The sequence below is a fragment of the Anomaloglossus baeobatrachus genome, chromosome 10 (assembly GCF_048569485.1).
Source record: "Anomaloglossus baeobatrachus isolate aAnoBae1 chromosome 10, aAnoBae1.hap1, whole genome shotgun sequence".
In the NCBI taxonomy this organism is placed as follows: Eukaryota; Metazoa; Chordata; class Amphibia; order Anura; family Aromobatidae; genus Anomaloglossus; species Anomaloglossus baeobatrachus.
Window position 1 is genome coordinate 114,513,987 of NC_134362.1, and position 19,461 is coordinate 114,533,447.

The 19,461-nt window shown below is 48.0% G+C and overlaps 1 protein-coding gene across 1 annotated transcript in view; it reads left to right on the top strand.

Moving 5' to 3' along the window:
• Positions 1-19,461, top strand: part of KIAA1549L (KIAA1549 like) — a 1,247,838-nt gene that overhangs the window by 867,563 nt on the left and 360,814 nt on the right. Inside the window, 1 exon segment of the mRNA XM_075325616.1 lies at positions 3,662-3,879. Within this exon segment, the coding sequence (XP_075181731.1) occupies positions 3,662-3,879 (218 nt within the window).

The following is a 19,461-nucleotide window of genomic DNA, read 5'->3' on the forward strand; positions in this document are numbered from 1 at the left end:
CTTTAATCTACAATGACTTCACTGCTTCACCACCACCATAGCTGCCGCCTCATCACCGTGCTGAGCTGCTGCCCCACCAACGTGTGGAGCTGCCACCCCACCACCGTGCGGAGCTGCCACCCCACAACCGTGTGGAGCTGCCGCCCAACCTACACCCCACCTACTGTCTCCTCCCCAAAATCCTATAGAATGTAAGCATGCAAGGGCAGGGTCCTCTTCCCTCTGTACTAGTCTGTCTACTGTAACTTGTATACGCATTCTGTATGTAACCCCCTTCTCATGTACAGCACCATGGAATCAATGGTGCTCTATAAATAAATAATAATAATGCTAAAAAGTATTAATCCACTGCTCACCTTAACGGGTTGTGCGCCCCCGCACAACCTCAGTGTTGGGCTGAATTATTCCCGTGGAGAGATTTCTATCATCCTCTCTCTACCACCTATAGTGCAGTGGGATCAGTCCGGAATCACGTGATCACACACAGGACTAAGTCACCACAGGTCCTGTGGTCTCCATGTTGTTACACCCGGTGTCCAGCGAAAGCAGATCCTAACCGGTCTTGTGATCTCCTTCCTCTAAGCAGCACCTGCCGAACTTCCCACAAGGGGAATATATGTAAGAAAACAAAAGAGTCGGTCTGGGGGACCACTAAAAAAGGAAGAGGGACCAAAAAGATTTTTACAAAAGTCCAAACCTTTTATTAGTGGTCCCTTATATGCCAAACTCGTTTCGACAAACAGTATGTCTGATATCATCTGAGGAAGACAATATACTGTTTGTCGAAACGCGTTGTGGTATATAAGGGACCACTAATAAAAGGTTTGGACTTTTTTAAAAATCTTTTTGGTCCCTCTTCCTTTTTTAGCGCTCCACCAGACCTACTCTTTTGTTTTCTTGCATGATCAATGTCTCGGAGGATTGAAATGCTGGCCATATTGGTAAGTGTTTTACCCGTGAACTTGACATGTTAAGAAAGCAATACAACTTTCCTCACTGCAGTTAAGTGAATGCATCCTATTGTTGAGCACCAGCATCCACCAATGTGTCTGTCATAACTTTTCTACCAGACACAAATTACTTTGCTATCATAGACAACAATGTGTGTTGCCTGATGACACTTGCTTTTATTATATGCCTATTAATGGGAAGCCTCAAAAATGTCTGGGTGTATTTTTTTGAAGCATTTTGTCAGCACTTTTGCTTTAAAAACCAGAAGTGGTTTCTTCATTTCTTAATGTAACAAAAAAAAATTCCAGAAAGCACCAGTAGAAAAGTCGTCCCATAAATGGTGGAAAGACGCTAATAAAAACGACGGGCAGTCAAAAGCACACTCAGAAAACAACCCAAAAAACTTTGTATCTCCATGTGAAATATGAATTTGGTAGGCATCTTGCGGTAATTTAGGGCCCTATTTAGTCTATGGTTGTTGCTACTCCATACATATGGCTATAAAGTGCCATCTTATTTTTGCCGGCATAAGATGTAAAACATTTATTGTTCATTATGGTGGTGAATACAGGCTGTGGGCACAATTTGGCTCATATTTCTTTATTGCCTTTCCCTACCCCACAATAAGCAGCATGTCTGCATTGTCTGACTCTCTAATTAGTGGCATCGTCCCTAAAATAGCTGATCTAATGGTGCAGCAGATGTGTTCTTCTACAGAAACATACTGCACGCATATGTGATGCCCTGGCAAAACCAGGTAGTCACACAGAGAGGCCCCTGCACAACACCTTCCCACACAGGGTTACATACAGCCGACCTAAAATCCTAGCCACCCCCCCTTAGGGTAGAACAGACACACCAGTGGACGGGACCAGGTGGATGGAGAACGCCCACCTAGGGTCTGGAGAACCTGGGGTGGGAAAAGGAGTAGTCTTGTTTAATGCGGGCGTCACACGAGACGATCTATCATGCGATATGTCGTCGGGGGTCACGGTTTTCGTGACGCACATCTGGCATCGTTTACGACATCGTCCCATGTGACACCTATGAGCGACGCAGAACGTTCGCAAATCGTGTATCGTTGACACGTTGCTCATTTTTAAAAAGTCGTTTATTTTTCTTTGCACCGGTTATCGTACCCGGGGCAGCACACATCGCTCTGTGTGACATCCCGGGAATGATGTACACAGCTTACCTGCGTCCCATGGCTCCCGCCGGCTATGCGGAAGGAAGGAGGTGGGCGGGATGTTTACGTCCCGCTCATCTCCACCCCTCCGCTTTTATTGGCCGGCCGCTGTGTGACGTCGCTGTGACGCCGAACATCCCTCGCCCTTCAGGAAGTGGATGTTCGCCGCCCACAGTGACGTCGCTCAGCAGGTAAGTACGTGTGACGGCGGTTTAACGACTTTGTGCGCCACAGGCAACTAATTGCCCGTGATGCACAAACGACGGGGGCGGGTACAATCGCTTGTGCAATCGCACGATAGATCGTATCATGTGACGCCCGCATAAGTTGAAAGTGAAGAGAGTGGAGTCGAAGTTCAAGGGGAGCAGTGTAGCTCCGGTGAAGTGCGGAGTCAGAAAGGAAAGGCATTGGGGTTGGAGCCTCGGCGTACTGGTTAGGTGGCAGACGGTGGTCCGTATCTAACAGGAGACGGGAAGACGGCTGCCGGAGATCCGAGGTGGACCGGGACAGGGTTGGAGCCCACCGGTACCGACAACGGAGAACTGACCCGGAAACTGTGCACTTGGACCCTAGAACCAGGACCGGAACCAACAGCCTAGGTAATTAACCAATTGAGGGCAGGATTATAGGTCCTGTCCCAACCAGAGTCCCAAAAGAAGACAACCACCCACCGAGAGGGATAGGGAATCCGCCAGGGCTTGTTAGATCCCAAGGGTCAGCGTCAGCGGGCAAGGCTCCCAACAAAAAGGACCGGGAGCGGACTCCCGTGTTTCACACCGGGAAGTCCAACACAGATACAGATACAGATCATCAGCCCGGGTGTGGGACCAGATACACCCGACCGCGGCGGCCGACCACCTGCTCCTTGGTTTACCACTGGACTTGTGTGATTTATTTAACTGTGAGTTACCTAACATCCCCCGGTCCGACTGGGCGCGCCTGCCCCTATAATCACCATCCCCGGGATAGAGACACTGGACCCCGGGGCATCCATCCCTACCCACGGAGGGGTTAACATCCAGCTGGCATCCTATCGCCCCCAGGAGTCCCACAACAGCAACGTTGGTGGCACACTTCATCACACATCGTGGGTGGCGTCACAAACAGTTTACAGCAAATCTTGTACAAATACATCCCCTTTTATTTGAAGTGTCCGCGCGACCCCGGGGTCCGGTAGAATCCCTCGAGTCACACTGCGGATCCGCATCCGAACAGCCCAGCTGCTGGCACGGGGGCGGCACACATACTATCCAGTATACATTTGTCCCACAATGCTGTGTATCAGTCGGCACTATACCGACACTATATCATTGATCGCAGTTTTAACAGATCGCCTTAAAGTAACAGTAACAGGTTATCTTACTGCAGTACATGTAGTAGACTGGCCTAATGGGATCGTACAAAGTGAATATTTGGTGATTCTGGTTTTCATGATGGGGATCTGGCAACTTGTTCATCTCTTTTGAGGGAAAAATGTATCTCACTATAAGGACACCTTCTTTAACGTTACTTTCCTCTTACCAGGTTAATAAAGCACTTAAACAGAAATCAGACATAGAACACTATCGCAACAAACTACGTCTGAAAGCAAAGAGAAAGGGCTACTATTATTTCCCTCCAGTACACAGCAAGTCACTGAATGACAGTAAGAGAAAAAGCTACGACAAAACTCAGGCGGAGATTGACAATGTGCTGGATGTTGGCACAGACACCTCTTCTCCTTTCGTTGAGCCTAAGAACAGGTACAGCAACTTACAATTTAACTTACTGGTCACAAATAGCTAATGCCATGTATTTTAGCATTGCCTCTTAGGACAACCCATTCACTGGGATCAGATCTCAAAACTACTAGCTCAGTCAATACAATGACTGTGTTCCCAATGTATAAGTGGAATCTTTATGGCAAATGTCCTTGTAGAAATGCAATTTGTGGGCAGCACATGATATAGTCAGACACATTACTTGTAGTTCTTGGACCCCCAAGTATAATATGCAGCATGTAACAATTACATCTGTAGTAAATTTGGGAAAGGGGTCTTTGGCCAACCACCCTCTATTTCATAGACCTGGCTGTAACGGCTTCCTCTACACACCTTGGTGCTACATCTATGACTATAGCTTTTGTAGAATATATAGGGCAGAGACAATGGGGCAGATTTATCCAAACTATCTATGGGAAAACTCTGTTTGTTGCATATAGCAGCTTTCATTTTTCAGAGCTGTTTAGAAATAAAAGCTGAGCTCAGTCAGAGAGGTTTGAGAAATTAGGCCCATTGTTTCCTCTCTTGGTGGAGTAAATCCTGTACGTAGCACTTAGCAGATCAAACACAAGGTTATAAAGCTGGAGCACAGGCTTAATTGGGCTTTACACACAGCGTCATCGCTAGCGATGCCGCTGGTGAAAGCACCCGCCCCCGTCGGTTGTGCGTCAAAGGCAAATCGCTGCCCGTTGTGCACAACATCGCTTACACCCGTCACACATACTTACCTGCCTAGCGACGTTGCTGTGGCCGGCGAACCGCCTCTTTTCTAAGGGAGCGGTTTGTTCAGCATCACAGCGGCGTCACTAAGTGGCCGCCCAATAGAAGCGGAGGGGCGGAGATGAGCGGGCCGAACATCCCGTGCACCTCCTTCCTTCCTCATTGCCGGCGGCCGCAGGTAAGGTAATGTTCCTCGTTCCTGCTGTGTAACACATAGCAATGTGTGCTGCCGCAGGAACGACAAACAACCTGCGTCCTGCAACAGCAACGATAATCGGGAAAAGAACGACATGTCAACGATCAACGATTAGGTAAGTAATTTTGATCGTTAACGGTCGTTCCTGCGTTTCACACGCAACAACGTCGCTAACGAGGCCAGATGTGCGTCACGAATTCCGTGACCCCAACGACATCTGGTTAGCGATGTCGTTGCATGTAAAGCCCGCTTTATTGTGTAAAGTTGTCCATGCACTTTAATCATTTGACCGATAGTGATTGCTAATCTCTTCAAGTGCTTCTACTCTCGATTCAGCTGGACGTACATGCATTTTTCGTAGCTTATGGTAAAAAGGATTAGGCATCGAAAGTCAACACATGCTCAATCCTTCTTAAGTGAAATTGGTTTGCTGACATTGATCTAATTTTGGGAATTGCTAAAAAATTAGGAAATGTTTTTGTCATTTCAAAAGAAAACTTGATAAAGTAACCACCAATACTCATTTAGAGCAATAGAGTATGCTAAATGATTGTCAAAATCATGGCCACTCCATCTCCATCAATGCTGCTGGAAGTGTCTGCAGAGTCCTGACATGTCTGCCTCCTGTTGTTGTCACTGCCCATCCATCTAATTCTAGATCTTAAATTGATGACTTTCTGTAAGACGACACAAAGCTCTCCAATGCTACGAAATGTGGATCAGCATAGAAGACTTACCGGCAGTGATACAAGCACTAGCAGCCATACCTTTCTGGCCACTACTTCTGCACAGTGCGCAGAAGACAGCAGTGGTGGCCTTTCTAAAGCCTGCTTTACACGTATCAATTTATCGTGCGTTCGCATGTGCGATCGCACCCTCCCCCATCTTTTGTGCGATACGGGCAATTTGTTGCCCGTGTCGCACAAACTCAGTAACCCACGTCACACGTACTTACCTCCCGAACGACCTCACTGTGGGCGGCGAACATCCTCTTCCTGAAGGGGGAGGGACGTTCGGCGTCACAGAGACGTCACACTGCGGCCGGCCAATAGAAGTGGAGGGGCGGAGATGAGCGGGACGTAAGCATCCCTCCCACTTCCTTCCTTCAGCATTGGCGGCGGCCGCAAGTAAGCTGCAGTTCATAGTTCTTGGGGTGTCACACGGAGCGACGTGTGCTGCCTCGGGAACGATGAACAACCAGAGCACAGAAGGACGTTCGATTTTTTGAAAATGAGCGACGTGTCAACGAGCAACGATAAGGTGAGTATTTTTGCTCGTTCACAGTCACTCATTTGTGTTACACACTGCGATATGGCAAACGAGGCCGGACCCTGACGACATATCGTTAGATATAACGTAGCGTGTAAAGCGGCCTTAAGTCTAATTGCACCAATATCCTCAATATGATTATCTAATAGTGAGAAAATGTTCTTGTAAAGCACGACCTACTGGATCTCCTGCACTCTATTCACCCAACTCCCTCTGTTTTACAAAAGGTTTGAGTAAGAGAGAAGTTAGAGGTATGAAAATCAAACATTTCTAAACTCTATATTATTATGAATGTGAAAATGTTTCACTATAACAGCGGGACAAATCATCCCCGCACCCTTGTATGTGTAAGAATAGCAACAAGAATAGGAATAAATATCCTCCAAAAATTAAGTATTACTTACAGCAAAGATGGGCTGCAGTGTGTACATCGCCCAGGCCAAAAACTAATACTCTACCAGGATACAGCTAAAGCTCCACTAAATGGAGGCATGGAGGGGGCGATTGCTAGATGATAAAACTGCACACTGATGGCTTGCATAGAGCGCTGTTCACACATGCAGATAACACAGTTACAAGCCCACAGCCTATTAGGTGACGCCCATACTATTAGATCAGGAGGGCTGCCAAGCCGTACCCCACCTGTGTATCATGCAGAGACAGAAACTCTAAATTGTATGTGTAAGCAATAAAATGAGCTAAAAGCTAATGGTTATTTATTTTTCAAGGGAAATAAACAGATTTTCCCAGAGTTGACCGATGACTAAGAATTAGAGGCATTGGCAGAAGAGGACATGTGATGAATTAATCCTGAGTGGAAATGTATTATTCATCCTCTGTGACTCTGCAATGACTGTAGAAAATAATATAAAACCATTAAAATGTGTAAATCAGCAAGTCCAAGCACCATGGGTGGAGAAAGAGGAACGTGGCAGAGAAATGTGTATCCTAAGCAGGGCCGTATTTACCATTAGGCACCCGTGGTCCAGTGTGGGGCGGTGGCTTGCGGGGGGGGCGGCGCCAAGGGCGAGAGTAAAAAAAAAATAAATATTTTTTTTATTTCCCTCCCCAGACTCATTACCATAACCGGAGTCTTTGCGGGGGGGTCAGGTGTTAGTTGGTCCCGTTTTTAATTTGTATTAGCGTCTTAAACGCTAATACAAATCATCCTCCATACCTGCTCTGCTCCCTGCGCGGGGGCACTTCCGGGGTCACAAGCTGCAATCAGCTCCCTGGCATGACGCGCTCACTGATGACGTCACGGGCAGCGCGATGAGTCACCTCACCACTGCCGGCGTCTCTGCAGACTGAGTGCCACTGAGGAGCTGAGGAGAGAAGTCACCGGAGCCTGGAGGTAGGCGCTGTAGAGCCGAAGATAGCGGCGGCAGCCGGCGGGGTGTAATCTGCATAGGACAGGGGCAGCTGCCATAGGGGGCGCTCTATGGGAAAAAGAGGTGCATGGGGTGTAATCTGTGTGGGGCAGGGGCAGCAGCCATAGGGGGCGTTCTATATAGAAAAGGGGGTGCATGGAGGGGGATCTCTATGGGGCAGGGGCAGCAGCCATAGGGGGCGTGCTGTATAGGAAAGGGGGTGCATGAAGGGGGATCTCTATGGGGCAAGGGGCAGCAGCCATAGGGGGTCCACTGTATAGGAAAGGGGGTGCATGGAGGGGGATCTTTATGGGGCAGGGGGCAGCAGCCATAGGGGGTGCACTGAATAGGAAAGAGGGTGCATGGAGGGGAATCTCTATGGGGCAGGGGCAGCAGCCATAGGGGGTGCTCTATATAGGAAAGGGGGTGCATGGAGGAGGATCTCTATGGGGCAGGGGCAGCAGCCATAGGGGGCGCTCTATATAGGAAAGGGGGTGCATGGAGGGGGATCTCTATGGGGCAGGGGCAGCAGCCATAGGGGTCCCACTGTATAGGAAAGGGGGTGCATGGAGGGGGATCTCTATGGGGCAGGGGGCAGCAGCCATAGGGGGCGCTCTATATAGGAAAGGGGGTGCATGGAGGGGAATCTCTATGGGGCAGGGGCAGCAGCCATAGGGGGCGCTCTATATAGGAAAGGGGGTGCATGGAGGGGGATCTCTATGGGGCAGCAGACATAGGGGGCGCTCTATATAGGAAAGGGGGTGCATGGAGGGGGATCTCTATGGGGCAGGGGCAGCAGCCATAGGGGGCGCGCTATATAGGAAAGGGGGTGCATGTAGGGGGATCTCTATGGGGCAGGGGCAGCAGCCATAGGGGGCGCTCTATATAGGAAAGGGGGTGCATGGAGGGGGATCTCTATGGGGCAGGGGCAGCAGCCATAGGGGGCACGCTGTATAGGAAAGGGGGTGCATGGAGGGGGATCTCTATGGGGCAGGGGGCAGTAGCAGAGGGAGTGCTCTGTATGATAAAGGGGGTGCATGTAGTTGGCTCTGTGTAGGCTCACAGCACAGGGTGTGATCTGTATGGGGCAGGGGGCAGCCTGCGGGATGGAATCACTGTGGAAAAGGGGGCAGCATGGGGTGGGCTCAGTATGGAAAAGGGGGCAGCGTGGGTGGGCTCAGTATGGAGAAAGGGCAACATGGCTCAGTATGTAGAAGTCTAATGTGTGGGAGACAGTTCGAATAGGGGGCAGCATGTGGTCCAGACAGTTTGGCGATCGTAGTTGATAAGTGAGGAGGGTGTAGTGCAGAGGTCCCCAACTCCAGTCCTCAAGGCCCACCAACAGTCCAGGTTTTTGGGATTTCCTAAGTACTGCACAGGTGTAATACTTAATAATTACAGGTGTAATGTAATTACCTGCCCAGGTGCTGGTTCCAACAGCAGTGCAATGCTAAGGAAATCCTGAAAACATGCACTGTTGGTGGGCCTTGAGGACTGGAGTTGGGGAACCCTGGTCTAGTGGGTGTAACTCATGAGGGGAGATGGTGTGGTATTATAAAGGGGGCAGTGTGGAAGCCATGTACCATAATATAGACAGTGTGTGTGTGGGGGGGGGGTCATTTTTTTGTGCAGGGATTAAAGTGAGGGACAGTTATTTATTTTGGGGGCTTATTTAGGGAACAGCATGGTTGATTATTTTTATAATGACATGTTATTTTTAAGGGCACTGTGTCGTGATGTGCTGCAGAAGAGCAGAGAAGATGGAGGTCTGCAGAGATGAACTGTGGATGTGAAGTCATCATGGCACCAGGACCTGTGAGGTACCGAGGTTTGAGGCTGGATAAATGCAGGTGATGGCTAAACACATTGCTAAATGCAGGTTTTAAGTGATCGCTGATCTATATCCAGCAGATGGTCAGTGGTTTAACAGCTTCTGAGCCTGTGACCGCAATTTCATGTGCACAGTACAATCTTTACCATGATCGTCCTGTGCACATAGAATAGCATTGTTCTTGGCAGCATGTGTTCACAGGACAATGTGCGGCCAAGAAACATATTTAAAGGCGTCTGTCACCCCCCTAAATGCCAATTAAACTGTACAAACATTTTTTAGGGAACAGAGCCCATATAAAAATCATGCCATGTAGAAACAGTGTAACCTAACAAAAAAATCTTCTAATTTATTTATTTATTTTGCAGTGAGAGGGCATTGTGCACTTTTGGAGTGGCCTATGCCATAAACAAAAGTGAATCGTTTATCAAATGCTAAGTTGAGCTGTATACACCTGGTTGTATGGGATATACACCTAGTTTGATTTCTGTATGGGTTGTATACACCTGGTAAGATTTCTGTATGGGTTGTATACACCTGGTATGATTTCTGTATGGGCTGTATACACCTGGTATGATTTCAGTATGGGCTGTATACACCTGGTGTGATTTCTGTATAGGCTATATACATCTGGTATGATTTCTGTATTCAGCTGTGTACACCTGGTATGATTTCTGTATGGGCTGTATACACCTGGTGTGATTTCTGTATGGGCTGTATACACCTGGTATGATTTCTGTATAGGCTGTATACAGTTAGGTCCAGAAATATTTGGACAGTGACACAAGTTTTGTTATTTTAGCTGTTTACAAAAACATGTTCAGAAATACAATTATATATATAATATGGGCTGAAAGTGCACACTCCCAGCTGCAATATGAGAGTTTTCACATCCAAATCGGAGAAAGGGTTTAGGAATCATAGCTCTGTAATGCATAGCCTCCTCTTTTTCAAGGGACCAAAAGTAATTGGACAAGGGACTCTAAGGGCTGCAATTAACTCTGAAGGCGTCTCCCTCGTTAACCTGTAATCAATGAAGTAGTTAAAAGGTCTGGGGTTGATTACAAGTGTGTGGTTTTGCATTTGGAAGTTGTTGCTGTGACCAGACAACATGCAGTCTAAGGAACTCTCAATTGAGGTGAAGCAGAACATCCGGAGGCTGAAAAAAAAGAAAAAATCCATCAGAGAGATAGCAGACATGCTTGGAGTAGCAAAATCAACAGTCGGGTACGTTCTGAGAAAAAAGGAATTGACTGGTGAGCTTGGGAACTCAAAAAGGCCTGGGCGTCCACGGATGACAACAGTGGTGGATGATCGCCGCATACTTTCTTTGGTGAAGAAGAACCCGTTCACAACATCAACTGAAGTCCAGAACACTCTCAGTGAAGTAGGTGTATCTGTCTCTAAGTCAACAGTAAAGAGAAGACTCCATGAAAGTAAATACAAAGGGTTCACATCTAGATGCAAACCATTCATCAATTCCAAAAATAGACAGGCCAGAGTTAAATTTGCTGAAAAACACCTCATGAAAGCCAGCTCAGTTCTGGAAAAGTATTCTATGGACAGATGAGACAAAGATCAACCTGTACCAGAATGATGGGAAGAAAAAAGTTTGGAGAAGAAAGGGAATGGCACATGATCCAAGGCACACCACATCCTCTGTAAAACATGGTGGAGGCAACGTGATGGCATGGGCATACATGGCTTTCAATGGCACTGGGTCACTTGTGTTTATTGATGACATAACTAGAGATGAGCGAACCGGTCGCGGTTCGGCTCGAGGTTGGTTCGCCGAACGGACCTCCCGTTCGAGTTCGGTTCGTCGAACGTTCGACGAACCGAACTCGAACTGCATAGGAAACAATGGCAGGCAATCACAAACACAGAAAAACACCTAGAAAACACCCTCAAAGGTGTCCTAAAGGTGACAAACAACTCAAACACATTGGAAAGTGACAAGGACATATACTCATGCGAAAACAAAACAGCTGGACAAGGAAAAAGAGGAGGACACACAGATATAGGCATGGCACGCCCTTCTAAAATCATGTAAAACACCGCAAGGTGACTCCAAGCGGAGTCTCCCTTTTTTCCAAAAATTGGGCCACACACACACCCACCCCTTCAGTGGTAGCACTTGTGCCCCAGTTGCACACTTCACAGCTAGATTTGCATCAAGCACATTCAAAAATACGCCATAATTAACCGTCCCCAGGATGACACCAGGGTAGGTAGCTAAGTCTTTCCTGATCCCAGCTCTGTGCAGCTTGGATCATTTATAAAAAACACAGCAATCAAGGGTTACTCCAAGCGGAGTCTCCCTTTTTTCCAAAAATTGGGCCCCACACACACCCACCCCTTCAGTGGCAGCAGTTGTGCCCTAGTTGTACACTTCACAGCTACATTTGCATCAAGCACATTCAAAAATACACCATTCTTATCCGTCCCCAGGATGACACCGGGGTAGGTAGCAAAGTCTTTCCTGATCCCAGCTCTGTTCATCTTGGCTTCTTTTAAAAACAATGTAAGCAAGGGTTACTCCAAGCGGAGTCTCCCTTTTTTCCAAAAATTGGGCCCCACACACACCCACCCCTTCAGTGGCAGCAGTTGTGCCCTAGTTGTACACTTCACAGCTACATTTGCATCAAGCACATTCAAAAATACGCCATTCTTATCCGTCCCCAGGATGACACCGGGGTAGGTAGCAAAGTCTTTCCTGATCCCAGCTCTGTTCATCTTGGCTTCTTTTAAAAACAATGTAAGCAAGGGTTACTCCAAGCGGAGTCTCCCTTTTTTCCAAAAATTGGGCCCCACACACACCCACCCCTTCAGTGGCAGCAGTTGTGCCCTAGTTGTACACTTCACAGCTACATTTGCATCAAGCACATTCAAAAATACGCCATTCTTATCCGTCCCCAGGATGACACCGGGGTAGGTAGCAAAGTCTTTCCTGATCCCAGCTCTGTTCATCTTGGCTTCTTTTAAAAACACATCAAGCAAGGGTTACTCCAAGCGGAGTCTCCCTTTTTTTCCAAAAATTGGGCCCCACACACCCACCCATTCAGTGGCAGCAGTTGTGCCCCAGTTGTACACTTCACAGCTAGATTTGCATCAAGCACATTCAAAAATACGTCATTCTTATCCGTCCCCAGGATGACACCGGGGTAGGTAGCAAAGTCTTTCCTGATCCCAGCTCTGTTCATCTTGGCTTCTTTTAAAAACACATCAAGCAAGGGTTACTCCAAGCGGAGTCTCCCTTTTTTCCAAAAATTGGGCCCCACACACACCCACCCCTTCAGTGGCAGCAGTTGTGCCCTAGTTGTACACTTCACAGCTACATTTGCATCAAGCACATTCAAAAATACGCCATTCTTATCCATCCCCAGGATGACACCGGGGTAGGTAGCAAAGTCTTTGCTGACCCATGACTTGTTCATCTTGGCTTCTTTTAAAAACAATGTAAGCAAGGGTTACTCCAAGCGGAGTCTCCCTTTTTTCCAAAAATTGGGCCCCAGACACACCCACCCCTTCAGTGGCAGCAGTTGTGCCCTAGTTGTACACTTCACAGCTACATTTGCATCAAGCACATTCAAAAATACGCCATTCTTATCCGTCCCCAGGATGACACCGGGGTAGGTAGCAAAGTCTTTCCTGATCCCAGCTCTGTTCATCTTGGCTTCTTTTAAAAACACATCAAGCAAGGGTTACTCCAAGCGGAGTCTCCCTTTTTTCCAAAAATTGGGCCCCACACACACCCACCCCTTCAGTGGCAGCAGTTGTGCCCTAGTTGTACACTTTACAGCTAGATTTGCATCAAGCACATTCAAAAATACGTCATTCTTATCCGTCCCCAGGATGACACCGGGGTAGGTAGCAAAGTCTTTCCTGATCCCAGCTCTGTTCATCTTGGCTTCTTTTAAAAACACATCAAGCAAGGGTTACTCCAAGCGGAGTCTCCCTTTTTTCCAAAAATTGGGCCCCACACACACCCACCCCTTCAGTGGCAGCAGTTGTGCCCTAGTTGTACACTTCACAGCTACATTTGCATCAAGCACATTCAAAAATACGCCATTCTTATCCATCCCCAGGATGACACCGGGGTAGGTAGCAAAGTCTTTGCTGACCCATGACTTGTTCATCTTGGCTTCTTTTAAAAACAATGTAAGCAAGGGTTACTCCAAGCGGAGTCTCCCTTTTTTCCAAAAATTGGGCCCCACACACACCCACCCCTTCAGTGGCAGCAGTTGTGCCCTAGTTGTACACTTCACAGCTACATTTGCATCAAGCACATTCAAAAATACGCCATTCTTATCCGTCCCCAGGATGACACCGGGGTAGGTAGCAAAGTCTTTCCTGATCCCAGCTCTGTTCATCTTGGCTTCTTTTAAAAACAATGTAAGCAAGGGTTACTCCAAGCGGAGTCTCCCTTTTTTCCAAAAATTGGGCCCCACACACACCCACCCCTTCAGTGGCAGCAGTTGTGCCCTAGTTGTACACTTCACAGCTAGATTTGCATCAAGCACATTCAAAAATACGTCATTCTTATCCGTCCCCAGGATGACACCGGGGTAGGTAGCAAAGTCTTTCCTGATCCCAGCTCTGTTCATCTTGGCTTCTTTTAAAAACACAGCAAGCAAGGGTTACTCCAAGCGGAGTCTCCCTTTTTTCCAAAAATTGGGCCCCACACACACCCACCCCTTCAGTGGCAGCAGTTGTGCCCTAGTTGTACACTTCACAGCTACATTTGCATCAAGCACATTCAAAAATACGCCATTCTTATCCATCCCCAGGATGACACCGGGGTAGGTAGCAAAGTCGTTGCTGACCCATGACTTGTTCATCTTGGCTTCTTTTAAAAACAATGTAAGCAAGGGTTACTCCAAGCGGAGTCTCCCTTTTTTCCAAAAATTGGGCCCCACACACACCCACCCCTTCAGTGGCAGCAGTTGTGCCCTAGTTGTACACTTCACAGCTACATTTGCATCAAGCACATTCAAAAATACGCCATTCTTATCCGTCCCCAGGATGACACCGGGGTAGGTAGCAAAGTCTTTCCTGATCCCAGCTCTGTTCATCTTGGCTTCTTTTAAAAACACAGCAAGCAAGGGTTACTCCAAGCGGAGTCTCCCTTTTTTTCCAAAAATTGGGCCCCACACACCCACCCATTCAGTGGCAGCAGTTGTGCCCCAGTTGTACACTTCACAGCTACATTTGCATCAAGCACATTCAAAAATACGCCATAATTAACCGTCCCCAGGATGACACCAGGGTAGGTAGCAAAGTCTTTCCTGATCCCAGCTCTGTTCATCTTGGCTTCTTTTAAAAACAATGTAAGCAAGGGTTACTCCAAGCGGAGTCTCCCTTTTTTTCCAAAAATTGGGCCCCACACACCCACCCATTCAGTGGCAGCACTTGTGCCCTAGTTGCAAACAGGATGTTTTGATTTGCATCAAGCACATTCCAAATCAACAAGCATTTACTCTCCCCAGGATGACACAGGGGTAGTAAATTCCTTCTGGATCCATGACTTGTTCATTTTGATGAACGTCAGTCTGTCCACATTGTCACTGGACAGACGCGTGCGCTTATCTGTCAGCACACACCCAGCAGCACTGAATACACGTTCAGAGACAACGCTGGCAGCTGGACACGACAAAATCTCCAAGGCGTAAGTTGCGAGCTCTGGCCATTTTTCTAGGTTTGAAGCCCAAAAGGAGCAAGGCTCCAGTTGCACAGTCATGGCATCGATGTTCATTTGGAGATACTCCTGTATCATCCTCTCCAGCCGTTGACTATGTGTCAGACTTGTTGTCTCTGGTGGCCTTGCAAAAGAGGGTCTAAAAAAATTATGAAAAGATTCCATAAAATTGCTGTTACCGGCACCAGATACGGTCCTACTGGTACGGGTAGACTGTTGAAGATGACGAGACCGTCCCATGTTTGTCAAGTTACAACTGGGAGATTCACTCCCTGCACCTGCACGGTTGTTTGGTGGAAAAGCCGAGCTAAGATCTAGTAACAGCTTCTGCTGATACTCCTGCATACGTGCGTCCCTTTCTATGGCTGGAATTATGTCACAAAATTTGGACTTGTACCGGGGATCTAATAGTGTGGCAATCCAGTAGTCATCATCACTTCTAATTTTGACAATACGACTGTCATGTTGGAGGTAGTGCAACAAAAAGGCACTCATGTGTCTTGCGCAGCAATGCGGACCAAGTCCACGCTGTGTTTGTGGCATAGAGGTGCTACCCGTTCTTTCTTCCTCTGACATCTGACCCCAACCTCTTTCAACTGAAATTTGACCAAGGTCTCCCTCATCCGCTGAGTCTTCCATGTCCATGGACAGTTCGTCCTCCATTTCTTCATGTTCTCCTGCACCTTGCTCAACATTTCGCCTGCTACTATGCGCCCTTGTCGATCCCTGTCCCCCTTGGTCCCATGCCTGCTGCGTTGGTGATGATGAACGTCTGGACCTTGGTGATGTTGTTGTCCCTTGCGCATATGAATCCTCCTGTAGTTCCTCCCCTTCATGTTGTCCCACCCCCTGACTCCGAATAGTGTTTAGCGTGTGCTCCAGCATGTAAATGACTGGAATCGTCATGCTGATAATGGCATTGTCAGCGCTAAACATATTCGTCGCCATGTCGAAACTGTGCAGTAGGGTGCATAGGTCCTTGATCTGAGACCACTCCATCAGGGTGATCTGCCCCACCTCTGCATCTCGTTGGCCCAGGCTATACGTCATGACGTATTGCACCAGGGCTCTGCGGTGCTGCCACAGTCGCTGTAACATGTGGAGAGTTGAATTCTAGCGTGTCGCCACATCGCATTTCAGGCGATGAACCGGCAGGCCGAAAGACTTCTGGAGCGATGCAAGTCGCTCAGCTGCGGCGCTTGAACGGCGGAAGTGAGCAGACAGTTTTCGTGCCCTGTTCAGAAGGCCATCTAGGCCGGGATAGTGTGTTAAAAATTGCTGCACGACAAGGTTCAACACGTGAGCCATACAAGGTACGTGTGTCACCTTGCCCAGGCGAAGGGCCGCACCCAGGTTTGCAGCATTGTCGCACACGGCCTTACCAGGCTGCAGGTTGAGTGGAGACAACCATTTATTAAACTCGGACCGCAGAGCTGACCACAACTCCTCAGCTGTGTGACTCTTATTACCAAGACATGTCAAGCTAAAGACCGCCTGATGCCGTTGCGCTCTGCTGCCAGCATAGTAATGAGGGGTGCGTGATTCCTTCTGCGCAGTGAGAACGCTGGTGGCCTGACCAGGCAGGCTTGGGGCGGAGGTGGAGGACCCAGATGAGGTGGAGGATGCAGAAGCAGTGGCGGAACTTGGACAGACAGAGGATTGACACACAAGTCGTGGGGACGGCAAGACTTGTGCAGCAGACCCTTCACCATCTATCACCATAGTTACCCAGTGCCCAGTCAGCGACATGTAACGTCCCTGTCCATGCTTACTGGTCCAAGTATCGGTGGTGAAATGCACCCGTTCACACACAGAGTTTCTCAAGGAAGCGGTGATGTTGTGTGCGACATGCTGGTGTAGCGCGGGCACACCTTTCTTAGAGAAGTAGTGGCGACTAGGCATCTGGTACTGGGGCACAGCGACAGACATAAGGTCTCTAAAATCCTGTGTGTCCACTAGGCGGAAAGGCAGCATTTCGGTAGCCAACAGCTTACAGAGGGATAGAGTCAACCTCTTAGCTTTGTCATGGGTCGGAGGAAGTGGCCTTTTATTTGACCACATCTGAGGGACAGAGATCTGGCTGCTGTGTGTAGACGGTGTTGAGTAGGGTGTCCCTGGAAAAATGCAGTTTTGTGAGGAAAGTGCAGGCGGAGACATGATGTTGCCTTCATCCAACGTTGGTGCTATCGATGTCTGAGAGAGCTGTACACACTCACTTGTTTCCCCTTCCAAACCAACTGACGACCTTACAAGCAAACTGCCTGTTGCGGTTACAGTGGTGGAAGTTTTGCGTGGAAAAACAGGTGTGACAGCTGTCCCCACAGTCCTAGAAGATGAAGAGCGCGCGGATGCACTGGAAGGGGCGGGCGGTGGATGGTTCGCTCCGCTAGGCCGCATTGCAGCACGGTGAGCTTCCCACCGGGACTTATGATATTTAGTCATGTGACGATTCATGGAAGAAGTTGTCAAACTGCTGAGGTTTTGACCTCTACTAACAGAATCATGACAAATGTTACATATCACATGAGTTGGGCGATCTTTTTCGATGTGAAAAAAGGACCAGGCTAGGCAAGGCTTAGAGGCCATGCGACCTGTTGATCCACCCCGAATAATGCTCATAGGCAGAGTGGTGGCTGAGGATGCAGTTGTAGACGTGCTACCAGTGCTCCGACTCTGTCCAGGAAGGCGCAAGGTAACTTCGTCGTCGGTTGCATCCTCCTCCACCGCCTCTGTTGACCTCCTCGAGTTCCTGACTGGGGGTTGACAGTAGGTGGGATCTAGAACGTCATCATCAATTGTTGTGTTTGCACTCCCCTCCCCCTCAGACCGAGCCTCTTCTTGCCCTGACCGAATATTTAAGTTGTCATCCCAATCGGGTATCTGCGTCTCATCTTCATCAGTATGTTCCTCATTGTCTATAACCACAGGTGTTACAGTTTGTGACAAAGGGTCAACATTATGCTCAGAAACTTGGTCCTCACGGCCTGAATCAGAGTCACAAAGGTTCTGGGCATCACTGCAGACCATTTCCTGTTCTGTACTCACTGTAGCTTGGGAGCAGACCTCTGATTCCCAGGCTATAGTGTGACTGAACAGCTCTGCAGACTCAGCCATCTCAGTTCCACCATACTGTGCAGGGCTGATGGAGACTTCAGAGCTGGGAGAAATCAAGTGTGATTGGGATGACAACTCAGAGGACTGGTGTTTTTTGGATGCGGTACTTGAAGTGGCTGAGAGGGCACTTGTTGGACCACTTGAGATCCATTCAAGCATTTTCCTTTTTTGCCCATCATCTACCTTTGTTCCTCTTGTTCGTGTCCGTAAAAAAGGGAGCACATCGGATTGTCCACAATAAGTAGTAGACATCTTACTTTTGCTAGTAGATGGTCTATCTGCAGCAGATGATAATGGAGCTTTGCCACCTTCCCCACTGACAAAACCTTTTTTGCCTTTTCCACCACGCCTCTTCCCCTTTCCACCAGCATCTGTCATTTTGCCACTCATGTTGATTGCGACAAGATTGTGGACTGAAAATGTGGTAGTAAAAATTGAGAGGTGGTGAAGATTGCAGTGGTGGTCTAGCTTTATTAACAGCAGAATAATAAAGAATAAATATCCCTGACAATGTAACTTAGTTATAATTAGTTGGAGTGTGCAACGCAGGCAGACGTGCTGCAAATGTCTTGGCACTAGTGGGACTAAAGCAAAGTCCAATAGCCACGTATAGGATGCCACTAGGTACACTAAGTTTTTGCTAGTATAATGGCTTAGTTATAATTAGTTGGAGTGTGCAACGCAGGCAGATGCGCTCTGCAAATGTCTTGGCACTAGTGGGACTATAGCAAAGTCCAATAGCCACGTATAGGATGCCACTAGGTACACTAAGTGTTTGCTAGTATAATGGCTTAGTTATAATTAGTTGGAGTGTGCAACGCAGGCAGATGCGCTCTGCAAATGTCTTGGCACTAGTGGGACTAAAGCAAAGTCCAATAGCCACGTATAGGATGCCACTAGGTACACTAAGTGTTTGCTAGTATAATGGCTTAGTTATAATTAGTTGGAGTGTGCAACGCAGGCAGATGCGCTCTGCAAATCTCTTGGCACTAGTGGGACTAAAGCAAAGTCCAATAGCCACGTATAGGATGCCACTAGGTACACTGAGTGTTTGCTAGTATAATGGCTTAGTTATAATTAGTTGGAGTGTGCAACGCAGGCAGATGCGCTCTGCAAATGTCTTGGCACTAGTGGGACTATAGCAAAGTCCAATAGCCACGTATAGGATGCCACTAGGTACACTGAGTGTGTGCTAGTATAATGGCTTAGTTATAATTAGTTGGAGTGTGCAACGCAGGCAGATGCGTTCTGCAAATGTCTTGGCACTAGTGGGACTAAAGCAAAGTCCAATAGCCACGTATAGGATGCCACTAGGTACACTGAGTGTGTGCTAGTATAATGGCTTAGTTATAATTAGTTGGAGTGT